The sequence below is a fragment of the Notamacropus eugenii genome, chromosome 1 (assembly GCF_028372415.1).
Source record: "Notamacropus eugenii isolate mMacEug1 chromosome 1, mMacEug1.pri_v2, whole genome shotgun sequence".
Taxonomy (NCBI): domain Eukaryota; kingdom Metazoa; phylum Chordata; class Mammalia; order Diprotodontia; family Macropodidae; genus Notamacropus; species Notamacropus eugenii.
Window position 1 is genome coordinate 722,477,993 of NC_092872.1, and position 18,622 is coordinate 722,496,614.

Below are 18,622 nucleotides of genomic sequence, written 5' to 3' on the forward strand. Positions count from 1 at the left end.
TAGCATTCTCTTCCTTTGATCCAGGCATCCTCTTCATATTCCCCATTACTTAGCATTCTCTTAAAGTCCAAGTTGCCCAGCCTGGTTTGTGGATTGTCTGCACTACCAGCCACTCCCATTAGGATCCTCCATGAGGTTGATCTCTGAACCTGGGACTACCTTGAGACACTTGGATGCTTCCCTGAGTATTTTTCTGTATTTAAGGTCCATTTTGCCTCCATGAAGGTGCTCACATTCAATCAAACTCACACTGTCTACCTGAGATTCTCTCTGGCCCGCTTGTGAATACAAGTGTTACAAATGCTTAGGCTCCTTTAAGAGTCAACCCAGTAAGGGGAATCTTTAATAAACTTTGTTTTTCTTTGGTTTAAGAAGGCTTGTGTTGAGTTCATTCAAGCAGGACCCGGTGTGTCAGTATTTTGGGGTCCCCTAATCCTCATTAGTTCCATCTTGAATTCCTTGGTGATCTAAGGTGATCAACTCCTCAATGTGTTTCTACATTGACGCAGCATAACAAACTCCTTTTAATTCTCCTTGTCCTGAGTTTTGCCTTGAATGGAGAATTTACCAGGTCCTAGGAACTTTTCTCCAAGAGTAAATAATCATACATTGTAAAGTAAAATGTACCCAATTAAATTGAGAACAGTTTGGAAACATTATAACCACTCTCTTAGAGTTTGTCATAAATTCATAACATTCAGATAAAAAGACGTGCATGTCCCTTTAAAAAAATTTTTTTCAAATTAAAAATATATACAATGGTTCTCCCAGATCCCCATGTGAGAAAATTTTGAGCCTAATAACAACATAAAAGATGTTACAGTGTTAATACATGAAACAAAATTGCCAGTTCAATAACATCAATTCAGCTGATTATCTTATTGAGAATTACCTTAGAAAAAGCACTTTGTCCATTTATGCCTCTGACCCTCTAGGCTGACTGCATTCAGGGAGGAGCAAAGGGTAATTCTGACCCAGTGACACCGAATTCTTATTCTTTCAGCTCCTAAACACAAGCCCTTAAGTGCCACATTTTAAGTCTGTTTCACCTTAAGGGTGGATCTACCCTTAGCTGGTCAAACATCCCAATCATCCTGCTGGGATCAGACTGGAAATGAGCCACATTCTAATTCAAACCAGGAGAATGTGCTAACCCCGCTGTCTGCATTTGCTGAGCAACCCCCATCCTCAAAGTCAGCCCGGTTTGGCTGGGAATCCCCAGTTTGCCTGGAAACGTGCAGCTTGCCTCTGCCTTATTCTCTCCCACCCAACTCCTAAAGTCCTGAATCTTTCCTCCAATAAGAAATCAGGTGGAGGGTGATGGGGGAGGAGGAGCCCTCAGAGCTGACCAGCCTGGTGGGGGTGGTCCAGGTGGAACAGGAGCTCTGGGGTGGAGTTTGGAGGTCTGGGTGGAGTCTAGGGCAGAAGAGGGGTCATCCCAGTAGTTAAGGCTGTATCCAGTTGATGGAGGGCAGGTCTTGGGAAGGAGAGGGAAATAGGGTCCTGAGTGCCTGGATCTGGGTGTAATTGGAAGAAAGGGGGCCTCAGAGGCTGGGAGCAGCCTCTCAGAGTGTGCTGGCTGAAAACTGGAACTTGTGCTGAGATCTCTCTGCATTAAACCGTTGGACTGGAGTTCCCTCTGCCTTCTTTCCTCAGATCTTGGATCACGCTGTCTTCTCTTGGACCTGAGATCTCTGCCTTGTGGAGGCCATCTCTGTGGGTGCAGGTGCCAGGTAGGTCTGAGCCAGCCCCTCACAGGCCTGCTGGCTGTCCATCCCATTGGGTCTCATCCTCCCCCTCTGAGCCTGTGGTGACTCTAGCTCCATTGCTCCTGGGAGCAATCCTCCCTCCCCAGCCAGGTCCCTGGACAAGCTTCCTGCTGCTCTTTTCCAGGCTCCCGACCACTTCTTTAGAGTCTGGGGCTGCCCCCTCAACCCCCCAATTTAAGATTGTGTCACCTTTTCACAAAATTCACACCTTACCCGCAGGGACCCAGGAATCCTGCCTTGAGTGAAATAAAAGTGAAAGGCTTGAGTGAACCTGGAAACGCCCGCATGAAGGCCTGGATCTGCCTCCCAGGAATTGGGCCCCTCAGGCCTTTTTCCATTCAGAGACAAGGCTGATTGTTTTGCCTGTAGAGGAGGGTAAGATTTTTTTTTTTAATCTGCCCATTTGATCTCCTCAAGAGTGAGTTTTATAGGGAAAAAGGAAAGATGGTTTGAAGATTTGGGATGGGTTTGAGGGGTGGTAAATTGGCTGCAGTGATCCTGAGGTGGAGGAGAAGGGGCCTGGATGAAGATTAATAGCCTGGGGTGATTCCAAGGTGACCCACAATGAAGGGCTGGACTGGGTGGGGGTCACCTTGACAGGAAATTGAAGGGATTATTTAGTATGTAGGTGGAGGTGTGGGGGAAAGGTCAGAAGCTGGGTTGCCCTTTCAGGTTCCTGGTCCCCTACTCAGTCAAAGGGAAATCTCTGATTCAGGAGCCATTGAGGCTCTGACTGCTCTTGTCAGATGTGGAATCCCAAGCCCCTTCTGCCTCTTGATGATCTGAATGAGAACTGGGGAGGGGAAGGGGAAAGAAGAGGAATGGGAGAGGGTGGGACCCTGAAACCTGATCCTACCTTTTGGCTTCATTCTCTCTCCCGAGGGCAGGGCCTCACCCCCTGTATATCCCCACAGTCAACCCTCCTGCCCAGGAATCCTTCTCTCTCCCCAGCTCAGTCTGCAGAAGACCAAAGCCTGGCCCAGGCTGGGAGTGTGGAGCCAGAAGGAATGGCCCTGGACAGCTGCAGACCCCCACCCCAGGTGAGTGCTCTCTCTCTACAGACTTGACCCCCATGAATGCCATTTCCAGAGACAAAGAGGATTGTCTGAGGCTGGTGATCCCCTCCCCATGTTTGCTTCTTTACAGAAATAGGCAGGAAATTGAAAACAGCCCTAACAACACCATCCTCTTCTCTGTCCTTTGAATTAATCCATGGCATATTGGCATCACAATCACTAACTACCCCTCATCCCCAGTGGCTGCCCTCCTCAGCCTTCTTCTAGCATTCCTCTCTTCTGTAGGGATCTTGTCTTTGTTCCTTTATCTATTCCTGGCACCCCTCCCCCACAATTCCATAGAACTGCCCCACCCCCCCACCCCCTTTGCCTCTTTGGCCAAACTCTCCCTTCCAGACCTGGAAGACAGGATGCTGTGCTTATCCACCATGGTCTGATCTGCACAAATCGTTAATCTGTCAGTTGCACACTGTCTTGTAGCTGGGCATCATCAAGGGCACACTGAGGGGGCAGTGAGGGGTGACAGGAGTAAATGCTATGAGCAGATGCTGAGGTGCTCCTGGCCTCCTGCATACTCTGGTCCTGTGTTTCTGGAAAATATGACAGCTCAAGAAGACAGGTTAAGCTGTCTTGGGTCCCATTCCCCTCTTCGAAGACCTTTACCTTTTGTTTGGACTAGGCCAAAGAAATGAATGCCTTCTTTAGCTGTTACTTAATTAGCATTTGTTAAGGGCCTAGTACTTCCCTTGTTGGAGAGAATTTAGGAAAGGACTGAGTCTGGAGAACTATGCAAAATTCTGGGAGTTTTCTTTTCCAGTGGGGGAAAGGGAGGTCCTAAAGGAGACACTCAGTTCTTATGAAAGAGGCATAGGGCTCAAAGGCAAAGACCCAGCAGAGGGAATTACTTTCTCCCCCTAATCCAGTTTTGACCATCTTCACAACAAGCCTATAGGGCAGGTGCTCTTCTTACCTTTATTTCACAGTTCAGGAAACTGAGGCCAACAGATTTCAATGAGTCAGTGTGTGAGGCCGCATTTGAATTCAGATCCCAAGATCTTCTCCCATTCCGTAGCTCCATCCACAATGTGTTTGTGTGCCCAGCTTCCCACAGCTCCGCCTATATTAACTGGTGCTGTCAGTTTTGTCAGTTTTGTCAGTTTTGAGATGAATTCTCAGGGTGTGGTTTACTTTTCTTAGCGATCTGGAGCCTTTTTCATTGGCTGGGAATACTTGTCAGTTGCTTCTGAAAATTTTTTGTTCAGATCCTTTAACCATTTACCTATTTGTTGTTTTCCAGTTGTTTTCGTCTTGTCTGACTCTTGGCTGTACATTGGGGTTTTCTTGGCAGAGATGCTGGAGGGTTTCCCCATTTCTTTCTCCAGCACATTTTACATAGAAGGAACTGAGACAAACGGGGAAGTAAGTGACTTGCCCAGGGTCACGTTGCTAGAAAGTGTCTGAGGCTAAATTTGAACTCAGATCCTCCTGACTCCAGGCCTGGCACTCTATCTACTGTATCACCTAGCTGCCATTGGCTTTTAGCCTTTTTTAAAACAATACTTCATTTTTCCCCAATTACAAGTAAAAACATTTTTATTCCTAAATTTTGAGGTCAGTTTTGGACCTGCCTCCTTCCTCTTACCCCTCCTGCATACGATAAGCAATCCAAAACAGGTTCTACATTTGTAATCCTATAAATCTGCTGGCATCTAAAGCATTTCCATATTAGTCATTTCATGGGGGGAAAAAATTGAACAAAAATGAAAGTAAGTGAAACCTAGTATGCTTTAGGTCTAAATTCTGAATCAGTTCTTTCTTTGAGGGGGGGATGACATTTTTCATTATGAATCCTTCCAGATTGTCTTAGTTTATTATATAAGTGATAATAGCTAAGTTACCATATCTCTGTTACTTTGTAAAATGTCATCCTGCATCTGTTTATTCTGCATCAGCTCATTTCAGTCTTTCTAGGTTTTTCTGAAATCATCCTGCTTGTCATGTTCTGTAACACAATAGTATTCCATTGCAGTCACATACTACAGCTTATAAAGGTATTTGCTAATTCCTGCGCATCTCCTCAATTTCTAATACTATGCCACCACAGAAAGAGTTAGTATAAATACCCTCATATGAGTAGGTCCTTTTCTATCTTTTTAAAAAAGTATTTTGTGGATACTGACTTCATAACGTTATTATTGAATCAAAGGGCATCCACCTTCTATAGCATTTTGAGTGTAGTTCCACATTACTTTCCATAATGGGTGGATCAGTTCACAAATCCTGCAACAACGCCTTAGTGTCTCACTTTTCCTATATCCCTGCAATATTTATCATTTCCCTCCTCTGTTTTATCAGTCCATTTAATAGGTGTGAGGTTGGTTTTAATTTGACAGTTGTTTTCAGTTGCCTTTTTCTAATCAGTAGTCCTCTAGAGAATTTTTATATGACTATAAATAGCTTTGATTTCTTTGTTTGAAAACTACCTATTCATATCCTTTGACCATTTGTCAGTTGGGTTGTGACTTGCATTCTTATAAATTTGAGCTCAGTACTTTATCTATATATTTGAGAAATGAGGCCTTTATCAGAGATACTTGCTGTAATTTTTTTCCCAGTTGTCAACTTCCCCTGTAATCTTGGTTGTATTGATTTTATTTCTGAAAGAAAAACACTTTCAAACTTAGTACAATCAAATTTGCCTGTTTTACATCTATTAATGCATTTTATGGTTGAGTTAATTGCATTCATATTTGCATCTATGATACCTGTGTATATCCCTCCATCCTGTTTCCCCTTCTCACTCTCTCTTTCTTTGACCTTTTACCCTCTCTCCTCACCCGTGTTTTGCCTCTGACCAATGCCTCCCCCAGTCTACCCTTCTTTTATCAGTCTCTCCCCTCCCCCCTTAACCAAGTCCCTTTCTACATCCATGTAGGATGAGTTAGATATCTGTACCCATCTATGCATGTATGTTATTCCCTCTGAGCCAATTTTTCTAAGAGTAAGACTGAAGCCCTGCATTCCCACCTCCCCTGTGTTCCCCCTTCACTGTAATAGCTCTTCTTTGCCTCTTTTATGTGAGATAATTCACCCCCATGTACCTTTCCCTTCCTTCTTCTTGGAGTGCAGTTCTCTTTCTCACTCCTTAGTCTTGTTTTCTTGAATGCCACCCCATCACAATTAATGTATACTGTCAATGTATACTCCTTCTAATTGCCCTAATAGTCATAAAGTTCTTCAGAGTTACAGGTATCCTCTTCCCATGTAAGAATATAAACAATTTAACCTTATGGAACCTTTTGTTTTCCCTTTCCTGTTTACCTTTGGATGTTTCTCTTGGGTCTTGTATTTGAAGACCCAATTTTTGTTCAGCTCTGTTCATTTCTTTAGGAATGCTTCAATATTCTCTATTTATTGAATGTTTATTTTTTCTTTTCCCTGAAGGATTATATTCACTTTTCCTGAGTATGTGATTCTTGATCACCATCCTGGTTCCTTTGTTTTGCTAAATATCATATTGCATACCCTCTAATTTTTTTATTTTTTAATGTAAAATTTCCTCATAACACAAAAGTTAGCCTGACTATGACTCCATGACATGTGAATTGCTTCTTTCTGGCTGATTATGCTCTTTTTTTCTCGGACTGGGAGCTCTGGAATTTGTCTATAATATTCCTAGCAGTTTTCATTTTGGATCTTTTTTAGGAGGTGATTGGTGGATTCTTTCAATTTCTGTTTTACCCTTTGGCTCTTAAGATACCAGGTGTATGCCAAGAAAATACCACATGGGGTCATGGAGGGTCAGACGTGACTGAAGCAACTGACAGCAACAGTGACATCAATATAGAATGTACTGTAGAGTATTGTATGAGATGTTGGTCTAGTCCTAATTTCCTTCCTGACTCCACAGTGTTTACTTTAACTAAATAAGGATTTTTACCTCAATCAGTCTATTTTCCACTTTGCCAAACATGGAGTTACTGAGTTCTAATGATTCCAAGTCTCCCTTGTTTGTTCTGTTCCATTGATTTCTCTCTCTCCCTCTCTCCCTCCCTCTCTCTCTCTCTCCCCCCAATAGCAATGATGTTGCTGACCAATGCTGTACAGTACAGTTTGATGTCTCTTCCTCCTCCATTCTTACATTCTTGTTTTTCAGCCATGTCCAAATCTTTGTGACCCCATTTGGGGTTTTCTTGGCAATGATGCTGGAGTGGTTTTTATTTCTCCAGCTCATTCTTCAGATGAAAATAGTGAAGCAAACAGAGTTAAATGCCCTTCCCAGGAGCACTGAATTTGAACTCAGATTTTCCTAACTCCAGGCCCAACATTCTATCCACTCTGCACCCAGCATTTCATGACTATAGAATTAAATATGTACATACTGTTTTTAATCCTCCATTTGAGTTTGAATCTTTTGTTGTCTTTGAACCAATTTCCATTCTTATTTTATTATAGAATAAAAGGCTTTATTGATAATTTCTGCCTTTTTACATATAATTGAGTATCTTTCAGCCCTAGTCCACAGTTACTTTTTACAAAAATTCCGTGGGTGCAAAGAAACAAATAATGTCTTCAGTGCTGATTTGATTTCTAAAGACATTTGACTGGTTTTTTTTTCTTTTAAATCAGTGAACATCCCTTTTGTCCCTCATTGCTAAGTACGTATTTTCAGGATAAATCTCCCTGGGCTGCATACTGAGCTTCACTGCTGTCTCTCATTGTTTCATTCCCTCCTCATATCTAGTAGGTTTGGAATAGTCTTAAATATTTCAGTTTCCTTTTCATTGCATTTGAAAGTTTTTCTCCTGATGGCTTTTAGAAGTCTCTTAGCCTCAAGGACCTGACAGTCTAACAGAAGAAGACAACACACACACACAAATGATAAACAGTTTGGAGTAAGCCCCTGTTCAGGGGCTCAGAGCTGAGCCCCAGAGATGTTGAGCCAGCTGAGAAATGAAATGTCTGAAATGGGCTTTCTACTTAAATGAAGGTTGGAGTTCATAACCCCATCCTGTGTTGAGGAGAGATGAATGGGGAAGGCTTGCAAAGGACAGAGGTTTTGAAGATCTCTTATTGGGTGTTAGGCAATCAAGGAGCAGTTATTGATAAATAAGAGGGCTGTCTTCCTGAAGTGAAAGCCCATGTGATGACTACTCTGCCATGAAGAAGAGTAACTCTAGAGACCCTAGTGAAAAACAAGGATTATAAACTCAATGACCAATAAACACTTTAACTGTTCCAAAGAAAAATATTAAAGGAAGTGAAAGTTTAATTGTAGGTTAAAAAATAGACCATGAGTCAGAATGTTTTGATGAAGAAATCACTATGATTAAGTATAAAGGATAATTTTGGTGGAAAGTTATTCCCAAATATCAGAATCTCTGACAACTTGAATCATATCCTTATATGGGAATGTAAGACCAACAAATCGCAAGCACATACACCAAACATTCATTGTGCATGGAGCAGACTGGAAATATAAAGGACTGTTTCCAACTATGAAGGCATTATCAAATTTGGCTCATCTCTCCTGCATATGGTTTGGGTTTTTTGGCTTTTTTCTTCCCAAGTTTCCAGAATTCTAGAGGTATGTTTAGATCTTTTATTTCTCTTGAGGAAACTGTCAATATCTTTCTGATAAATTAGCTGAAATACAACCTCTAATTAAATTTTACTCGTTTTTTAAATCTTTTTTTAAATCTATGAACCTTCTACCATTACTCTTATTTCTGTTTAACTAAGGAACAGCATATGGCTCCATTCTCTGATGCTTGTGGTAATTTTGACCTGATAGTTACAACAAGAAAATACAAGTTTACTCAATGGATGAGGGAATCAAGGGAATCAACAAAAAATGAAGAAGGTGGTCTGATCCTAGCAGATTTCAAACTGGTTTTAAAGCCATAATTATCAAAACAGTGTGGTACTGGCTAAGAATTAAAGTGATGGATCAATGTAATAGATTGGTATAAAGTATCTTATATTAAAGGACCCCAGTAATGTGGTATATGATTAACCCAAACCCAAGGGCCTATTTCTACAAAAATATTTTCGGCAGCTCTTATCATGTTGGCTGGGAATGGGAAATTGAATAGCTGCCCATCAGTGGGAGGATGGCTAAACAATCTCTGGTCTGTAATTGTAATGGGGTATTGTTGTGCAATAAGAAATGACTAGGAGGATGATTTAAAAAAAATCTTGAAAGACTTACTTGAACTGATGCAAAAAGAAGTGAACAGAAGCAGCAGAACATTATATACAGTAACAGCAGTATGGTTCAGTGAAGAACTGTGAATAACTTAACTATTCTCAGCAATACAGTGACCCAAGAAAATGCTCAAAGGACCAATGCCAAAGCCTACTATCTACCTCCAGAGAAAGGACTGATATTGTTTGCATACAGCCTGGAGCATGCTATTTGTCACCTTTTATCTTACATTCTTTTTCTTTTTTTACCCCAAGTCTTTCTGTACAAAGTAACTAATACAGAAATGTTTTACATGATTGCACATGTGTAACCTATGTGTTATTGCTTACTTGGTTGTTGTCCCTTGTAGTCAAAGAGGACCAACATGACATCACCATGATAAAGTAAAATTTCAGTGTGTCCAGCTGTGGCTGATCAGACCAATACCAGCTCAGAATGTTCTACCACAGGTTGGGCACAGATAATCCCTGTGAAGATTTGGGGTGGATATTCCAAATTGGCACATCTTGAGTTTACTTTGTGCTGTCTCAATTCTGCTTTGCTCAAAGACCACAGCACCCTTTCTGATGTGGGCACGCTATGCTGACCCGTCCTGTACTAGTGCCTCACACGTTGCACAGTCAAATCCAGAGTTCGTGAAAGTATCCTTGCATCATCTCTTCTGGCCACCATGTGATCACCTGCCCCATGCAAGTTCTCCACAAAATAGTCTTTTTGGCAAGCATACATTTTGCATTCAAACAATGTGGCCAGCCCATGGGAGTTGCACTCTCTGAAGCCCAATTTGAATACGTGACTGTTCAGCTAGAGGAAGGACGTCAGTGTCTGCTACCTAATCCTGCCAGGTGATCCTCAGAATCTTCCTAAAACTGTTCAAATGGAAACAATTCAGTTTCTTTGCATGGTGCTGGTAGATTGTACATGTTCCACAAGCATATAACAATGAGGCCAGCACAATGGCTCTGTAGATCTTCAGTCTAATACCTCTTCTCTCTCAAACTTTTCTTTGGAGCCTCCCAGACACTGAACTAGCTGGCAATGTATGCATCAACTTCATTGTCAGTGTGTACATCCCTGGAAAGTACATTGCTAAGATAAGTGGACTTATCCACAGCATTCAAAACTTCTCCATTTGTTGTAACCGATGGTTCCACATATGGATGGTGTGATGGTGGCTGATGGAGCACCTGTCTTTTCTTGGTGTTAATTATGAAGCCAAAATTAGCACAGGAAGCAGAGAATTGATCCTTATGTTGTTGCATCTCAGCTTCAGAGGCTGCATTGAGTGCACGGTCTTGTGCAAAGAGAAAATCATGCACCAACACTCCCTCAACTTTGGTCTTCACTTATAACCTTTTCAGATTGAAGAACTTGCCATCAGTACAGTAGTTGACCTTGATGCTGTGTTCATCCTCATTGAAAACATTTGTCAACATGGCTGAAAACATCATGCTAAAAAGCATGGGATCAAGCACAGCCCTGTTTCACTCCATTGTTGACTGGGAAGGCACAAGAATATTGTCCATTATCCAGAACCTGGAGAAACATGCCATCATGAGACTGATGTACAATGGTGATAAACTTCTCTGGGCAACCAAATTTTGATGTAATTTTCCATTCACGACTAACAGTATCAAAGGCCTTGATCAGATCTACAAACATTGTGTACAGACCTCTTTTCTGCTTCTGGCATTTCTCCTGGAGTTGTGGGGCAGCAAACACTATATCTACTCTTCTTTGGCCCTTTCTGAAACCTCATTGGCTCTCAGATGTATGACTATCTTCTACGTGAAGGCTCAGCCTATTAAGGAGGACCCTTTCAAGAATTTTGCCAGCAATGACTCAGAGACAGATCCCCCTGTGATTGTCACAGAACAATCTGTTCCCTTTACCCTTATAGAGATGGAGAATGGAGGCATCCTTGAACTCCTGGGTGATAACCTCCTCTTGCCATATAACCTGGAAAAATTCAGTCACCCTTTAGGAGCGATGATCCCCCTACCTTTCAAATCTCAGCTAGAATAGAATCAGCACCAGGTGCTTTACCACATGAAATAAGCCTAATGGCCCTCTAAACCTCTTCTTCAATTGGAAGTTCAGTTAAGGAGGGATTGACTTCAATCTGAGTTAAATGGTCAGCCACCTCAGCATTGATTGATGATGGTGTGTTGAAAACACTATGGAATTGTGAAGTGCATCTCTCTAGGATCACGTCCTTATCACTAATCAATGTGGCTCCATCAGCCCTGATTAGTTGTGATACACCATAGGTTTTTGGCCCATAAATATCTTTCAGGGAATCATAAAAGCATTTTGGATTGTTACTATCAGCACAAAACTGAATTTCATCTGCCTTCTTACTGAGCCAGGAATCCTGCATCTCTCTAAGCTTTGCTTATACTTTGCTTATGATGGAATTAAATGCTACTTCCTTAGAAGTGAATGAGCTGTCCTGCTGGTACATCTTGTGGAATACTTGTTTTTCCTTTAGCAGCTTCTGAATTTTCACATCACTTTCATCAAACCAGTCTTGGTGTTTGTGAGTGTTCTGACCCAGATGAGCAAATGCAGTGCTGTACAGCAAATCTCTGAAAGCTGCCCACTCCTTTTCTGCTCCACTGTTGCCAACTGTGTATTGGCTCAACTTTCCCTCCAAGGCAGCAACAAACTGTTGACGCTCAGAGAAGAGCTCTAACTGGTTGAGATTAATTCTTCTGGTATTCATTTTGCCTTGGGTGTAGTGCTTTTGAGGAATGCAAATTTTTAGCTTGGAAAGGATAAGTCTATGATTAGTGCAGCACTCTGTACCACACATTGCCTCTGTCACTCTTACATCTTGCCTATCCCTTCTCCTTACAGTCACCTAGTGTATTAGATGCCAATGTTTGCTGCAAGGCTTCCTCCATGAAGTTTTATTGCGTTTAGGTAAATGGCAGACAGTGTTGGTGATGAGAAGGTAATGTGATGCACAAGTCTTCAGCAGGAAGTGACCACTGCTGTTGTTGTTTTGATTGCGAAACCCACTCCAGTTTCAAGGTGCTCACCTTCACTGCTCCCACTCCAGAAAAAGGTATATCCAACTCCAACTTCAGTAAGGTGGCATTATCATTTAAAAAACACATGTAGTAAGGTGAAATCATTTTTCAGAAAATGTAAACAAAGAAAATAGAGATTCTCCACTATTCAGCATGGCACAATCCATTGACTGCAGCAAATGGAGAAATTGCGAATCTTCTTTGAATTCCAACTGAATTATCTTAGTAAGATTCTGAAGGTCACCTGGCATAGTACTGGACTCTGGCTCTCTCATGTTAGATTACCTATCATTCATATTCTACTGCAGAGAGCACAACTCTGATGGACTGGCCATGTTGTTGAAATGCCAAAAGTATGTTTTCCTAAAAGACTATTTCATGGAGAACACATGCAAAGAAGACACTCACAATTTGGTCAGAAGACATAATACAAGGGCATTCCCAAGGTCTCTGAAGAATTTTGTAATCAATGGTGAGATATGGGAGACAGTGGCAAAGAACTACCCAGCATAGCTTATCGCCATCAAAGAACATGCTGTGCTGTGCAAGAAAAGTAGAATTGCAGTATTTCAAAAGAATAGTGAGATGTGCAAATTGACAGGCATCTCCACCTCAAATATTCCTGTGGAGTATTTGTTCCCAGCCTGTGGTAAAGCCTTCTGGCCTCTTTTAGTCTGATCATCCATGGTCAGAAACATTGTACTTTCACCCTTACATATTGACATCATTTTAGTGTACTTTGAACATAAAAATCAGCAAAAATGGACAACTATATAACTGAACATTTTAATAATGATATAATAAGGTATTGACAAATGAAAGCAGTCATGAAGAGAAGGCATAAGATGTTTAGACTATGACAGGTTATACCTAGGGCAGCATCAAGACCCAATGCAATGACAGATTATTCTCCTTCACTTGGCTAAAAAGTCATCTCCCTCAGTTCAATCCAGGTTGTAATTAAGTATCTCTTATGAATCGTTTTCATGTTTTACCTAGACAAAACTTTGATTCAGGCTCCGAGGTAATTAGATATTTTTCTTATCTCTCCTCTAATCAAACATTCATTCTCCCCCTCATACCCCAGAATACACTCTACTTGCCAGCTTCTCACAAACCTGACATAATATTATTTAGAACATTGTTTTTATCAGTTCAAATATGGAAGAAATTTCACATTTCTCTCTTTCTCCTCCTGAGTTCTTTGAAAATCACACATAACACTGACAATTTGTCCCAGATTCCATAGTAAGATATTCCTCAGGTTTATTCCAACTGATCATATCAAATAATTTTCTCAATTTTCAATGACCTCTTAGTGACTATGGTTTTAAGTATTGACTCTCTTACTCAACAAGGATATGACTTTTAGGTCAGTTTCCTCTTCTCCCTTGATGAGGGTTAGACTGCCTGAATTCTGGAGTCTTTTTCAGGTCTAAATCTTGTGACTCGGTGGTTTAGGAGCTGGTGACATTCCAGGATGTGTCTGTGGACTTCACCCCAGAGGAATGGGACCTCTTAGACCACCCTCAGAAGGAGTTTTACAAGGAGGTCATGCTGGAGAATGCCCACAACCTACTCTCCTTGGGTAAGGACATTTCCCCTGGCCCCTCTGCTATCAAAGGCAATATATTTATCCCTCATGCTGGCTTTGGGTCATTTATCAGTTACTAGGAAGGGAAATGGGGTGTTCTTCTGTCCTCCTTCTGCCTGGTTTTCCTCTAGAAGGTGAGTAGATTGTGTGAAGATAACATACCTGTTCAGTTGTTGCTCCTGTAGCTGTCCCTTGGCAATTCTAGGTAATTTGAGGTCAAAGATTGGGTCAGTGTTGAAGCATCTCAGTTGTATAACTAATCTTCTGGATTATTAGCCCAACCTCTCCCTGGACATTAAGTTTTTGTGCCAAATCTCTGAAAAGTGCTCAGTCTGCTTTCTTTTGTACATTCTTCCTTTTTGGGATGGGCCAATTATTTCAGATATCCTCCTTTTTGAGAAGCATCAATTTATAATTCTCAGTTTCTGATTGTGCCAAGTGTCACACATTTGTCCTTAATCTTTCTTTAAATTACCTCCACTATGCAGTACAGGTGGTGGAAAGGACAGAGGGCAATAAGCCTTTCTCTTCACCTGCTGTTCATCAGCTGTTGTGTTAAGTGTTAGCTTTACAATATTATGTTATTAGCTGGTATTATTATCCCCATCTGAAATTTGAGAAAACTGAAGCAAATAGAGGTTAAGTGACTTTTCCAGAGACACACAGTTAGTAACTTGTCTGAGGCTGGATTTAAATCCTAGCCTTCCTCATTCTCGTCCCAGGACTCTCTCCTCTGCACTACCAGCTGCCTCTAATTTCTAGATAATGGAAATTCTACAATGAGGCCATCTTCCTATAAAGAAGGTGCACTATAATCAAATTTTCTTATTCTCAGTTGGCTCCATGACCTTCTTGCCCACCTTTCCCCAAAGTTCTTAGAAATAAATGCTATTAAACCATGCTTATAGAGGTCTGAGAACCATCCTGTGCTCCTTGCTCTTATGCCGCTATCCATGGTAGGAATAAGGGACTGGTTAAGCATTTGAATTTGACTTAAGATTCATTGAGTTCCCCAAAAGGAGAATCTGACCATGAAAGGCAATGATTCCTTGAAGGAACAGTAACCAGGTTTTTATAGGTTTCATGGTTGGATGGGAGACAAAGGCAAAACTGATTCATCAAGCTCTAATTTTCTGGAGCTTAATGCTGATCTGGCACATTCTTTTTTTAGTTACTTACATTACAAGCATTAAGCATGAAGAATAAATCAGATATGTGTGAGCATGATGGAGTGATTCTCAAAATGGAGCAGCTTTGTATGTACACTATTTTCCTTAAAGAGAAATCAATTATAAGTTTTTCTCCATGTTCATTCCTTATTCCACATTCTTAGGGCTTCCAGTTCCCAGAGAATATTTGGCTTTTTATTTGGAGGAAAGGGAAATACCACAGATGCTGGAACAAGAAGGCCTGAGGAGCTGCTGTGCAGGTGAGTGAGGTGAAAGCAGGTATATGAGAGCTGTGACTCTGGTTCTTGGGGCAATGCAAGTGCTAGATTTGGGGGCAGGAACACCTGACCTGGGATTCTTTCTCAGAGATTTTTAGCTATGTGTCACTCACTTAGAATTAATCCTAGGATATGCTTTACCTAAATCATCAATCCATGTCCCTTCCTTGATCTCTAAGGCTCAATCTTTGGACCCTTCTTGCAGAATTGTTTGGCAAATTCATTGAATTTGACAGCCACCCTCAGTCTGATGAAGTGGGTAGTAGAAATTCCCAGGTATTCCACAGTAAGAGATTCTTTAGGAGCCTTAAAAGAAGTCTCTGCAGTCTTCACTATGGACCTGGTCAGGTCCCATCAGGGTTTGAACTAGAGAAAGTTCACTGAAATAGGAGATAAGGTGCAAAAAGGAGAGAAACAGGGCTGGGGCCAGAAGCTGCATTTGACAAATAAGATAGACACCAGAATATAGGGACTGAGATGGAAGCTGAGGCCTGCTGTCAGTCATGGTCCCTGGTAGTCAGTCAATAAGCATGAATTAAGTACCTCCAGTTTTCTAGGCATCTCACCAAGTTTTGGGAAAGGAAAAGCCGGTTCCTACTGTCAAGGAACTGCCAATCTGTCACCAAAACATGGAAATGATTGAGAAGAAACAACAGATCAGGAACATTGCTCTTAGCTGATCTAGGGAAAGGAGAGTGTTTGGGAGTGGAAAGCTATCTAGTTTAGTGGGATACACTGGAATAAAGGGGAACTCAAGGAGTGAAATTAGTAATAGTTTAAGGAGAATAGGATTAGGGAAGATTCAAAATCAAGACAAGTATGAGAAAAAATCCAGGTACACCTCAGCCATATTGTAAAATCAGTTCCAGACCTTGTGGTAAAGCAAATATTGCAAGCAAGTGAGTCACCTGAAATTTTCTTTTTTCAGTGCATATAAAAGTTATGCTTCTAATATACTGTTGTATATTACATAGAGAATACTATTTTGCTTCTTAACAGTACATATTTTAATTTGGAAATATTTCATTGGTAGTAAAAGCTACCTATTTCCCAGCCTTCAGTGAGTCCTAATCTTTCTGGTGGTGGTTCTGGTCCAGTGTTGCTGGCTGTTGACTCATCAGAGTTGTAATTGCTCCAGGTTGGTAGGTGCCATGGCTTTTTCTTAAAATAAGGCAATAGAGAAGGTTACCACACTGATTGACTCTTCATTTCCCTTCAACTTAAAAACCCATTCTAGGCTTATGAATTGGTGTAATTTCAATATATTTTGTCTCAGAGAATAGGAAGACTTAAAGGGAGGGAGCAAAAAGTCAAATATACTAAAAGAAAACAATTTTTCTTAAAAAAAGGTAGAATAAAAGTAAGTGCCATGGAGAAGGGCCTTCTAGTTCCATGGACAGAACATGTCCACTTGCAGGGTTGGTGGTCTAGTCTCAGCTGCAGGGATACTTTTCAGGTCACTCAGCCATTCTGAGTTCATGGCCTGACTTGAGGTTGTAATAAGAATGCTGGGTCTGCCAGTTTCACAGGTATTTCTGCGGATCCGATACGATTGTCTGTGAAGCTCTTTGTAAGTCAAGTTATCCTGCAAATTTGAGCTAATGGCATTTTAAGACAATCATGTTTCTGTCTTTTAAGGCTTTTTTCTTCACCTGGGAAAGGATCATGTAGATCAGTTTATTTTCTTGCAATGGAGGGCAAGGTTTCTAATTATATATCTGTATACATGTGTCTCTGTGTATATGTTTTACTGTCTGTTTTTTGCAGAAGGAATGATTAGATCTGGAATCAAAGAGACTACTAAGAAGCCAAGGATTTCTGTGAAGGAAACACACCAAGAAACCCTCATGAGTGCTGGTCTCTGTGACTTTACTGAAAAACAAATCTGTGCTACAAATGATGGAATCCGCACAGGAGAAAAACTTTATGGTTGTCCTCATTGTGGGAAAAACATGAGTCAACAGTCATCTCTGATTTGCTGTCAAAAAATTCCTCCTGGAGAGAAACCACATGAGTGTCGTGAGTATGGTGTACTTTTTAGTGAACACTCATCCTTCCTTATTCATCACAGTATTCACAGGAAGACAAAACCTCATGAATGGAATTGATGTGGAAAGGCCGGGAGTTGCAGCTGTAGTTTGCTGTACATCAGAGCATGGAGACCAAAGAGCAACCTTATGTATATGATAAACTTGAAAAGGCATTCTCACAGAACTCCAGTCTTACTCCACATCAGAGAATCCACAATGGTGAGAAGTCTTGTGAATGTAATCATTGTGGAAATGGATTCAGATTTAAAGGCCATCTTATTGTACATCGGAAAATCCTTTCTGGGGAGAAAACTTATGAATGCAATCAATGTGGAAAGACTTTCACAAGGAGCTCCAATCTTGCTGCACATCAGAGTATCCACACTGGAGAGAAACCTTATGAATGTAATGGATGTGGAAAGGTTTTCAGTTCTAGCTCCACTCTTGCTGTGCATCAGAGAATCCACACTGGAGGGAAAGCTTATGAATGTAATGAATGTGGAAAGGTTTTCAGTTCTAGCTCCACTCTTGCTGTGCATCAGAGAATCCACATTGGAGAGAAACCTTATGAATGCAATCAGTGTGGAAAATCTTTGAGTTCCAGCTCCAGTCTTGCTGTACATCAGAGAATCCACACTGGAGAGAAACCTTATGAATGTAATCGTTGTGGAAAGACTTTCAGACAGAGTTCCAATCTTGCGGAACATCAGCGTATCCACTCTGGAGAGAAGCCTTATGAATGCAGTCAGTGTGGAAAGGCTTTCAGAAAGAGCTCCACTCTAGCTACACATCATAGAATCCACACTGGAGAGAAACCTTATGAATGTAATCAGTGTGGAAAGGCTTTCAGAGACAGCTCCACTCTTTCTTCACATCAGAGAATCCACACTGGAGAGAAACCTTATGAATGTAATCAGTGTGGAAAGGCTTTCAGAGAGAGCTCCACTCTTTCTTCACATCAGAGAATCCACACTGGAGGGAAACCTTACGAATGTAATCAGTGTGGAAAGGCTTTCAGAAGAAACTGGCGTCTTACTGTACACCAGAGAATCCGCACTGGAGAGACACCTTATGAATGCAATCAGTGTGGTAAAGCTTTCAGAGAGAACTTCAAACTCATTCTACATCAGAGAATCCATACTGCAGAGAAATCTTAAAAATGCGATGAATGTGGAAAGGTTTTCAGTTACATACTGGAGAGAAACCTTATGAATTTAGTCTGTGGAAAGGCTTTCAGAACTCAGCTCACTACTTGATGCACATAACAGAATCCATAGTGGAGAGATACATGATGCCATAAAACTTTTTATATACACTATCACATTATCGTACAATTTTCTTGAATTCAAATTTGCAGAGACGCAATTTCTGGGTAATTATTTAATTATGGCCAATTAATAATTAATAAAACAATGGTCATTTAACTATCTCTTACAAACTAAAGATGAATCATGGAGACCTTTCAACATTTATATTTCCTTAGATAAGCGGGAGTTACCTTCAGGCCTACATTAATTCTGATT

General features: G+C 41.1%; 1 protein-coding gene and 1 long non-coding RNA gene across 3 annotated transcripts in view; both read left to right on the forward strand.

The window, feature by feature from the left end:
* Nucleotides 1-18,355, forward strand: part of LOC140520197 (uncharacterized) — a 59,398-nt gene extending 41,043 nt beyond the window's left edge. The window contains 1 exon segment of the mRNA XM_072633996.1: nt 17,385-18,355. Coding sequence (XP_072490097.1) covers nt 17,385-18,355 — 971 coding nt within the window.
* On the forward strand, nt 1,167-3,056 carry LOC140521613 (uncharacterized). 2 transcript variants are annotated; one of them, XR_011973006.1, is made up of 3 exons: nt 1,167-1,733; nt 1,989-2,144; nt 2,657-3,056. It is a non-coding gene; the product is annotated as an uncharacterized lncRNA (long non-coding RNA). The 2 variants fall into 2 exon arrangements; XR_011973005.1 differs by having other exon boundaries at nt 2,721-3,056.
* Nucleotides 18,356-18,622: the final 267 nt, after the last annotated feature.